Raw genomic sequence first — 10,584 nt, forward strand, 5'->3', positions numbered from 1 at the left:
CCTTATACAGATCTACAACATTAAAATAGCAGGCAATAACCAAAACATCAAAGTGTTCTTAAAGCACAATGAGCACAATTCAATTCTTGTCAAATTAATGCTACGATGAACAAATTACCAAAGGGTTGAAGCTCCAAAATGTTTTGCCAAAATGGGTAACTTTGTTGGCTGGTTTTCTATCCAAAATACTCAGTTCACTTAATCCCTAGTAATTCTGTTCCACATATTGTGGCTGGATATTATTGATCTTATTGGGACAGAGGAGTTTGCTGAAGGCCCTTTTAAAGCTACTGTGACACAGGGGATAAAGAACAGGGTTGATGGAGGAGTTGATCCATAATAACCAGAACGAGATTTCGTACATGTAGTGCTGAACGCATTGGCCCTGGCACGCCGCCCGAATTATCATGAGTAATGTGTAGGGAGCCCAGCATAGCCCAAAAACGCAAACAATAACAGCCAAAGACTTGGCCACTTTCTTATCCCTGGAGAGTCGGCTTGCCAGATTGGCGGATGCGTCAGAACGGGTGCGCAAGGGTTCAAACGACTGATCGGTGTTGAGAAATCGTGATGGACCACACTGATGAGCCAAATCTTCAACTTGCACGGGAGGGAGGTCAAGAGTTGCGCTGTCTCGTCTCCCTCCCTTGCCCGCATCACCAATTATTGCAGCGGAGACCTTTGCGCTTGACAAACGACAACACCGAGAGCGCGCGCCTTTGCCATTGATGCTGCAGGTGTGCGTCTGAACTGGTCTGACGAAGAACACGCGGTTCATTCCGCGTGCTCCAAGTGTTTCCATCTCGCAGTTCCTAAATTCCATGTTGGGTGGCTGTTGCTCTCTGACCACGGTCCGCTTCCTGATGTTAATGTAGATGCTGAGGTTGAAGTAGGTGACACTTATGAACGGCGTGAAAAACTCCACCGTGGAGGCAGTCATAAGGAAGTACCAGTTGAAGTAGAACTCCGCATAACACTCCCCAGTGGGCACCACACTCCCACCGGCAATATGCTCCCAGCTGATGATAGCAGGTCCGTAAAGCAGGAAGGCAGCCAGCCACACGCTCACCATCTTCAGCACTGCTGCGGAGGTCACCCCTTTCTGACACCTGTAGCTCACCTAGTAGGAATACACACAGAAGATGTCAAAAGGAATATGAAGCACGTTTTCTCTACAACACACGTTTCATTCTAAACAGGGAAGTGACCCATAAAAGAGCCATCATGAATTCGCACACACAACGATGGGTCAATTAGCCTACCCACTTCACATAATTATTTACACTTTACCCAAATGTTATGTGAAGCATTATAGCCTATGATATACTGTATATAGGCTATTATTTTTACATCTAAAGCTCAATTTCAGTGTGGACTTACCGCTTTGGTGACGGAGAGAAATCTGTCAAAGCTGATAAGGACTATATTGAACACAGACGCTGTGCAAACCATATAATCCACTACAAGCCAGAGTTTGCAAAGCCATCTTCCGAGTCTCCACTCGCCCGTCAACACATAAGGAATGTACACTGGAATACAAAATCCTCCTAATGGCAAAGAACATACTCATTAAACAACAATAACCACGTGAACAAAATAAAATTACGCAACAGTGTAACTTCACTCACCAACTAATAAATCCGCAATGGCTAAATTCAGAAAGAAAAAGTTGCCATGTGTACGCAAACTTTTCTCCACCACAAAAGCTAGAATAACAAGTGCGTTCCCCAGTACAGTGGCGAAGACCATAACTGTCATGAGGACTGCTAGGAACACTGAAGTTGATGGAGAAAACTGAACATGCTGTGCGCGCCGGTGATGAATTGCCTCCAGCTCCTGCATGCCCGTTGCATTTGCAAGGACATCTAAGGACCGGTTCCAGAAAATCAATTCGAATGGTGAGGTAGAGCATTCTGAAATTCCAGCCGCAGAGGAAAATGTAGACGGCATCATGTAACTATCCAAGACCAACATTTAACCAGGAGCATCACTAGAATCTCAGCACAAAGATCCAGTGTTGGAGGCAGCGATACTGCAGGGTTAGGGGAGTAGGCTACTCCAGTATTCCCTCAATCTGAATGCTGCATGTTTATGAGATGCCACATAAGCCTCAGGTGGCTCTTCAGAAAGATCCCCCCCATGATTATGCTGAGGTTATGTCGTTTTGAGAGCAAATGTTATAAGGATATCTGCGAGTCGGCTTCTATATTTCAAACTGGTCTTGTTTAGTGCAGGTGTTTTTTGTTGAAAGTGGATCCAATAATTTCCCAATTATCCCCAATAAATTAGTGATCGCTGGAATATGACAATCAAATCTTGGTTTAGGATGCAACTGGACTGAAACAATCCATGTAGTTTGGAATAATAGGGAGATGACTAAATGAAAGAATTCAGAATGATGCTGAACCTGGCAGGAAGGGGTAGCGAAGAAACAATAACATAAACATATGTTATCAGTAGTCTTCTTGTTTTCCCACCCACACATGCATTAGATATCAGAACCTTCAAGGATTGTCTAAAAATATTTATATAAGAGGGACAGAGAGAGAGAGAGAGATTAGCAGGGGTAGTTGGACTCATTTTGCCACAAAGATTATTTTATTGCTTTTTTTTTGGCAGCTTGTACTTTGCTAGCTTGCGCATACTGTCATTTCTACCATGACGACTTAATATAACTTTTCGATGTTTATTTGTAATCCCCTGGCTTATATGTTCTTTTTTTACTTTGACATACACCAAGCAAGTGAATTATTCACAGATGACGAGATGTTGAGTCTTGCTTAAGTGCTTAGAAGTACATTAAGGGACATATTATGGATGATTTGTTTGCACTATCCCCTTACAAAAACCAACTGCATTATTTCAAGTGTCAAAATGGCAGTTTTCCTAAGTATCAAAACTGCATATTTGGAGGAGATATTTGCAGTTCTTACCCAGGAAATGCAGTATTTTGGACACAAGAAAACTGCATTGTGCTGTATAGCGCTGTGCTGTAACGCAGAAATGCAGTATTTTGGACATGAAAATACCACTGTACTGCACTGTATTGCGAAAAAACTACAGTTATTTTTTTGTATAATAGAAACTAAATAACAGTTTCAATAAGCTACCAATGTTATAGTCCTATCATCTTTAATTGGATTTGTCTTGAGGTTATTCTGTACGTAAAAATACTCATTTTGTATTTCAGTTTGTGCTCTTTCTTCTGTGATGACATAATGGGGACTTTGTTAAAGTTATTGAGTTACTTATAGGCATCAATAAACTCACACTATTTCATGTTCTTATGAAATAGCATTTAGACCAACTTAAAGATTTCACAATGAATAAGCATACTAGTTAGTAATAGTTCAATACTTTATTAAACATATTAAACATTACAGTTGAATGTATTGCTATATTTAAAACATTAAAACAATACTTTTAAATAATCAATCATTTTCATTTAGATTATTTAGATAGATAGATATATTTAGATTACAAGCACATATAACATGTCATAACATATCAAAGGCCGAATAAATTAAATATTATAAAACTTTAAATCTGTACTTTGTCTGTAGCAGCAATTCAAAACATTGCATTTTTAGCAAAAAGATCAAAACTCATTTATTGTTACTAGCAATTTAGCAAATAGCTAGTCTTTAGCACACGGAAAAGTCTTCGGGACCTAAGGCTGTACTCGAACATGATGGGGCCACTGTAGAGGTAGGCAAAACCTGGGAATAATAATAATAATAAAAATATATAAATAACATAAGTGATTTATTAGTTATGCACTCCTGAAAAGTCCTGCAAATAAACATTTTTGTTGACATTCACTGTCTTGAACAGAAAGCTTGTGTACAGAAAACATTATGAGACTACCCACCTCTGAAGTGGATTGCTGCTGTGACTTTTCCACTCATTCCAGGAAAACCATCTGCAACTGCTTTAGGGTAACCCCTGTCCATTGCCTTTTGTGTGTCATCATAGCTGCATTGAGATCAAAAGAAGATATCTCATTAAGGACACACAATTAATCTGACTTGTATGTTTACCTTATCCCTAGGTCCTGAGGTGTGAGCTAGTATACCTGTAATAATCTTCACCAACGAAGAACAAAGTCTTTCCAGCTTCAGGGTCACTGAGCACAGCGGTGACCCTCTTCACAGTGTCTGGCAAGCCCATGTTGCTCAGGCTCTTCGGATAACCCTTCACCAAGTCATAGCCATAGAGGGCCCAGACCTTCTGACCTGGAGATCAGAGCAGCAATGTCATGAGTGAGGCTATGGGAGAAATGAAAATCAATGTACAGGAGCCAATGGTTTTTAGCTTCTACCTTTAAAGAGGAACACTTGTTGGGTTTCTGGGTCCTCGTAGGCGGCATCAATATTCTCAGGAGCATCAGGCCAGAAGCTCTTGATGAGATGTTGCTCAGGATTTGGTTTCAGCGGATAACTACGCCAGAAGAAGCTGCAAAGGGATGCATAATATGCATATGAGGTTTTTCAGCTTTTATGTGTTGACTTGGGGTCAGAAAAAACATCCTAATGCACTGATTTCTTAGCATCTCCGCACCTGCCCTTGAAGAATATCAACTCTCCACGCATACTTGTGACTGCGTCAAGTGTGAGTTTGGGATCACAGGCGTTAGGGGTGGGGGGAGCTGTAGGTTCAGGGTCAACAGTGTCAGGGTTCGGACCTGTTGATCAAAAAATTTTCCAAAAAATCACCAAGTTCAAACACCAATACAAAGAGAATAACCTTTGACAGATTCTGTCAAGCTCATTAAAATTAGCCTTGAAACTAACCGTAAATTGACTGTATTCCTTTGACATCATCCTGTGGTAGAATAAAGCTGTCAGGATCTCTGTAAATGTACACTGGATTCATGAGAGCACCAGGGTCCGCAGAGTGGCCCATGCCAAGAGAGTGTCCAAATTCATGGGCAGCCACCAGGAACAAGTTATACCCTGTAGTATTAGGACATTAGAGTAATGGTCAGCAAATTTATCAAAGCACTAACCATGCAGAAACAAATCGTATGACATTTACCAGCTGGGGTGCCGAAAGTGAAGGTCTCATCTTCATCAAAATGCGCATCACCTCCAATTCCACTTGATGGTGCAAAGGCATGAGCTAGAGTGCCATCTGGCCCGTCAAATGGGTAGCCATCACCGTGCTCTATAAAACAGCCAAAGAACATTTTTACACTTAAATAATGACACAACTTGTGTCCTATCACTTGAAATTGTCATTACTCTGATGGTTTGAGTTCTTGCCACGACGGCTGCAATTGATGTTAATTATTCTAATTACACTGTTCATTGTATGTCATGGTGTATGTTCTTGATGTTGGAATTAGAAGCCTACATGTGGTGTACTATATAAAGTATTTTTTTTATTTAAGTTTAATTGGTCAATTTGAAGTGTGAAGTTTCAGAGTATTTATTTCCTGGGGGGGGGGGGGGGGGGGGGGGGGGGGGTGGACAATTAATTATCTTGTGATCATGTTCAACCAACACAAAAGCTGTATTGCCACAGAGGCATTCTTTTGCCCTTTGCATTGAGCGATGTGGCATTCTGTTAAAGCATGCACGCTCAATTAGGCTCTAATTAATGCAGTAAGATGTAACAAGGCCATACTGCCATACTGAGGCTGTTGATATCCCTAACAGTTAACATGTTTAGTGTTAGTTTAGTGTTTAGGCCTACCTCTGCTAGCAAACGATATCATGATATCGGCTGTTCCGGTGTAGATACGGGTAAACCTCAGGGGTGTTACTTTTGCCCAGATCTGTAGAGCTTTTGCCAAGGCACTGTCCACTTCAGCCGCTGGCATATCTGGAGTGTAATTTTCGATTCTGAAAGGCAAATGTCTCAGGTCAGAACAAAACAACAAAACATACCATGCTTTTAATGCAAGCTTCTATAGTGTAATACAAGTAAGATATTATAACTGAATTCACCTGTAAGTCAGCTGGTTGGTGAGCCATTTGTGGCCTCCAAAAGTGGTGTAGGCAGCCATATCAGGAACACCACAGCGGGGCTTCTTCATGACCTCCAGCGTTTCAGAGTCCATTTTTCCTGTCACACGGAGTCCAAAAAACTGCTGCATCTCTTTTAGCTTCAATTGTAGCTGGCTTGTCTTGAATAGACCAGAAGACTCACTCTCCATTCCCAAGTCATAGAATCTTTTCAGGTAGTTCTACAACACAAACAGTCATACAGTCATAAATTGTCATACAGTCAAAAATCTACCACCTTCACAGCACAAGGTTAAATGTCTGTAGACTGTACCTGGACCACATCGTCATCAATGCTGTTGGAAGCTGTCGTTATTGGGTTGGCGTGAGCTGCAATCACCAGAGTGAGGAAAACGCACACACTGAAGTTATTCATGCTTCTTCTCTTTTCATCCACAGGTTAATGATTTTCTTGCTACCTCGTCGGTTTTTATACCCTTGAGCAGGAAATGTTAGGCAACTCTATGTGTGTGTCACAGGAACTTGGTCATCAAACAAAAACGTCATCACCACACAAGATATGTATATCTTATTAGTATATATATATACTAATATTTAGATGTACTCTCAAAGCCACACTGATACAAGACTAATCAGGCTGATAATGTGCACTAGATATACATTTTAAAAATGAAATGTTGCACCATTGTTTTCTAAATACACAGTAACTGTAACATCACTGTATTGTTTGGGAAAAACCCCTGGCCATATGCAACACATTTTCTCATAATCCTAATGTTGGCATTTTAGTACTAAAAGCTTCTTGTGACTCAATATCCTGTTAGTAAGGTGAGAATATGGTCAAGGAGGATGTTGCCAGAATTAGTAATAAAGGAAGTGTTATTCGGTAATAGAATATTACTGGCTGTTGTTATGCTATTGTGGTTGGAATGTGGTTGGCTGGTAGATATGTGTCATGTGAGAACTATAGAGGACCCTGCTGAAAAAAACAGCCAGAAACCAGCTTATGGTAGCTGGTTTTAGCTGGTCTTTGCTGGTTTTCTTCCAGCTCTTGCTGGTCTTTGCTGGTGTAGCTAGTTGGACCACCAGCTGGATATGCTGGCGTGACCATCTGAGGAAGCTGGTCATGCTGGTTTGACCAGCCTGTCGTGTGGGATACAGCTGGTGCAAGATGGTCATGCTGGTGATCAGCCTGCCAAGCTTGACATTGTTGGTGTAAGATGGTCATGCTGGTTTGACCAACATAAGCTGGCACGACCAGTTAAACCAGCAGTGTAGACCAGCAACACCAGCTAAAATGACCAGCTTGAGGTGGTATGTCAAGCAAAACCAGCTGAATTACGATCGTTAGGTGGGTAAACCAGCTGAATGTATGTTTTCGCAAGAGTTTTGCTGGTCTAGCAGGTCAACCATCATAGGGTGGTCAAACAAGCTGGTCAACAAGCTGGTCAACCAGCAAACCACCTTTAGCTGGTCAGGCTGTTTTTTTCAGCAGGGGAGTATTTACAATTTTTTTGAAAAAAAAAATCCTGGGATGAATACAATGGAATTGTCCAGCTCTGTCAAGCACAGGTAATTGTAATTTCACCAAAAAAATGGAAGTTAATACGTGCAAGATTTCTTCCCCTTTTCAACTACACTTAATTTCCTGTTAATTTGAATGCTGAATCTGGAAGAATACAGCTATTACTCAAAGACCATAAGTGTTGCATTTGAGGATGTCCACTTCCTTCCTTGGGGTACAGTTTCTCAAATGTAGTGGTTACTATGCCAAAGGTACATGATGTTTTTTTCTTCCTCCTTTTCCCTGTAAACAACAGGATTTTATTATTTCAAGTAAACAAAACACACATTTGAAAACTCTGCTGTATTTTACACAATACGTAAACTGGTTTCTATACAGAAATCAAAGTACGTCACTTGTTTAATTTAAAAATGTGACAAGACAAACCTTTCAGGGACAGTTCCAGATGGTGTGTTAAAGAGCAATGAAATAAGCTTGTGACAGTAATGAAGTGCCATTTGTCTTATTGCTGTCCCTGGAGGCTGCTTCATAGACCACCTGTCTCTCATGCTGCCAGCATTTTACATGTTGGCTTGATACATCGTACACAACATTGGTGTCATCAACCTCAGCAGGTTAAACAAGTGCCTGATCATTTTGTTGGTCACAATTTTACCTCTCTCAAATTGGTATCCATGGAAATAATAAAAAATTGTGGTGCTTCGATTGAATCCACATTGCATTAACTGACTGTGGAATTCATTTAATTTTTATCTTAATGTTAGTCCCCCAAAAAATCTTCAAAACTGCTAATAGATTATTTAGAGGGCAAGCCAGATAAAAGTCTGTCCAGTCATTTAATTACCAATGTAAACGGCAGGAGTTACTGAATGGTATAGTGATATTGTCTGGAAGTGTGGTCTATTGTCAGATGAAATGAAAATTGCACTCTAGAAACACTTTAGGTAGGAAATCTGTCAGTCTCTGCCAAGACACTAGTTTGTCATGATTGGATCATTTATCAGGTCAATGAACCAAAACAAACATCCAGGTCAAAACAAATATGGTTTACTGAATACAAAATCAACCTTCAGCCATTGCCATCTCAGTCCCCTGATCTAAAATCCATAGAAAAACAGTGGAGTGAGTCAAAAAGGAGAATGCACAAGTGTAGACCTAGGAATCTGGACAATCTGGGGAGATTTTGTAAAGACGGATGGTCTTAGATCCTTTGCTTTGTATTCTCCAACTTTGTGGGGTGTCATAGGAGAATAGCTGCTTCATTGGCAAAGGGAGGCTTAAGAAGCTATTACAAGTTGGGGTGCCAATAATTGTGAGCGATGTGTTTTTGTTAAAAATATTTATTTCTTTATGATATTTTCCTTGTGATGGGGCCTTTCTGTCAGTCATTTTATGTCCCTTTCTCTGCTTGTGAACATGCTAGAATTAAATGTGTAAGGAGGAATTTTAGTCAACTTTTCAGATTGATTGAACTGAAAAGTAGTCAGAGTGGTGCAGAGGGGTAGCTATTATAGTGTCTGTCACAATTTCGAGTTAGAATGAGATCAAGCTCTCTGCCTGCTTTGTGAGTTGGAGGAGTGTGGACCCACTGAAGTTCAGAGGAATGTATGAGTGATAAGAAGTCCACAGAGTATGGATTATCTATATGTGGATGTTCGAGGACTTTTCCCTGCCTATGAGCAGAGATGGTAAAAGTACACACTTTCCATACTCAAGTAGAACTACAGATACATTTGTAGTGATTCAAAAAAGTAGTGATTCAACTTTTTGGCTCAAAAGTAACAAAGTACAGGCTCTGAAATGTACTTTTTACAAGTATAGGCCTTGTAAAATATCAGAATATTTTCCGACAAATATTTAAGATGGAAAAGCAAACAAAGAATATCTTTTGACGTTTGTACACATTCCACTGAATTTAACAAACACATTTTCCATTATCATGTTAACATTGTTTTTGCACTGCTCCTTAGGTGGCACTCCTACAGTTGCAAAGTCATGTTGGGAAAGCACACAATGTGCCAATGTCCAATTAAATTAATTGATGACTCGCCACAAATGCATTAACTCAAAAGTATCAAGACTTTTGAAGAGAGTTGTGAAAATGTACTGTAGGGAATTAGAAACTATTTCTGTGAAAATGTAGGGGAGTAAAGTAAAATGTTGTTAGAAAAATAAATACTCCTGTAAAGTACAAATACCTTCAAATGCCACTTAAGTACAGTACTTAAGTATTTATACTTTGCTACTTCCCATCTCTGCCTATGAGACATGCCATAAACCTACAAACTATGCTGACCTGCCCATTACATCTCAAGTGGAGACAAGTCCCTGACATTGTCAATGCATGCCCAGATTGCTTGATATTGCACTGTGTAACGCTGTTGGAAGGAAGGATCATGACCCTTCTAGTTGTTTTTTCACTAACTGGTACCATGTGCACTATATGGTGTTCAGACATTCTCAAGAAACTTATGCAATTTCCCCAGAAACTTGAGGTGGGTGTGCCCCCCCCCCCCCCCCCCCCCCACACACACACCATTTCATCAATCAAAAAACTGTACATCAAGAGTTTCAGCTGTTGCATTCCTTGTGTCAAGCCACTCTTAAACAAGAGACAGTGTCAGAAGCGTCTTACCTGGGCTAAAGACAAAAAGGACTGGACTGCTGCTGAGTGGTCCAAAGTTATGTTCTCTGATGAAAGTAAATGTAACATTTCCTTTGGAAATCAAGGTCCCAGTCTGGAGGAAGAATCATTGCTTGAGGTCCAGTGTAAAGTTTCCACAGTCAGTGATGGTTTTGGGGTGCCATGTCATCTGCTGGTGTTGGTCCACTGTGTTTTCTGAGGTCCAAGGTCAACGCAGCCGTCTACCAGGAAGTTTTAGAGCACTTCATGCTTCCTGCTGCTGACCAACTTTATGGAGATGCAGATTTCATTTTCCAACAGGACTTGGCACCTGCACACAGTGCCAAAGCTACCAGTACCTGGTTTAAGGACCATGGTATCCCTGTTCTTAATTGGCCAGCAAACTAGCCTGACCTTAACCCCATAGAAAATCTATGGGATATTGTGAAGAGGAAGATGCGATACGC

The 10,584-nt window shown here is 40.6% G+C and overlaps 2 protein-coding genes across 2 annotated transcripts; both read right to left on the reverse strand.

Moving 5' to 3' along the window:
• Nucleotides 1-205: 205 nt before the first annotated feature.
• hrh3 (histamine receptor H3) lies at nucleotides 206-1,950 on the reverse strand. The gene is made up of 3 exons (XM_076286628.1): nucleotides 1,629-1,950; nucleotides 1,381-1,547; nucleotides 206-1,120 (listed from the first exon to the last, which is right to left on the reverse strand). Exons 1-3 carry the CDS (start codon nucleotides 1,948-1,950, stop codon nucleotides 206-208), a joined length of 1,404 nt encoding a protein of 467 aa, XP_076142743.1.
• Nucleotides 1,951-3,339: 1,389 nt separating this feature from the next.
• On the reverse strand, nucleotides 3,340-6,412 carry LOC143125896 (collagenase 3-like). The gene is made up of 10 exons (XM_076287720.1): nucleotides 6,283-6,412; nucleotides 5,952-6,190; nucleotides 5,698-5,846; nucleotides 5,038-5,166; nucleotides 4,794-4,955; nucleotides 4,561-4,684; nucleotides 4,322-4,455; nucleotides 4,076-4,235; nucleotides 3,872-3,975; nucleotides 3,340-3,719 (listed from the first exon to the last, which is right to left on the reverse strand). Exons 1-10 carry the CDS (start codon nucleotides 6,382-6,384, stop codon nucleotides 3,619-3,621), a joined length of 1,404 nt encoding a protein of 467 aa, XP_076143835.1. The 5' UTR covers nucleotides 6,385-6,412; the 3' UTR covers nucleotides 3,340-3,618.
• Nucleotides 6,413-10,584: the final 4,172 nt, after the last annotated feature.

The sequence above is a fragment of the Alosa pseudoharengus genome, unplaced genomic scaffold (assembly GCF_046254945.1).
Source record: "Alosa pseudoharengus isolate Yale_2024_CS ecotype anadromous, Long Island Sound unplaced genomic scaffold, YU_APseudo_1.1 YU_APseudo_1.1_scf_16, whole genome shotgun sequence".
In the NCBI taxonomy this organism is placed as follows: Eukaryota; Metazoa; Chordata; class Actinopteri; order Clupeiformes; family Clupeidae; genus Alosa; species Alosa pseudoharengus.

Coding starts and splice junctions, on each gene's coding strand:
- LOC143125896 (XM_076287720.1), bottom strand. CDS start 6,384: ATGAATAACTTCAGTGTGTGCGTTTTCCTCACTCTGGTGATTGCAGCT. Junction 5,847..5,951: donor ACCAACCAGCTGACTTACAG/GTGAATTCAGTT, acceptor TTTGCCTTTCAG/AATCGAAAATTACACTCCAG. Junction 3,976..4,075: donor GTTGGTGAAGATTATTACAG/GTATACTAGCTC, acceptor ATCTCAATGCAG/CTATGATGACACACAAAAGG.
- hrh3 (XM_076286628.1), bottom strand. CDS start 1,950: ATGCCGTCTACATTTTCCTCTGCGGCTGGAATTTCAGAATGCTCTACC. Junction 1,548..1,628: donor CATTGCGGATTTATTAGTTG/GTGAGTGAAGTT, acceptor CTTTGCCATTAG/GAGGATTTTGTATTCCAGTG. Junction 1,121..1,380: donor TTCTCTCCGTCACCAAAGCG/GTAAGTCCACAC, acceptor TATTCCTACTAG/GTGAGCTACAGGTGTCAGAA.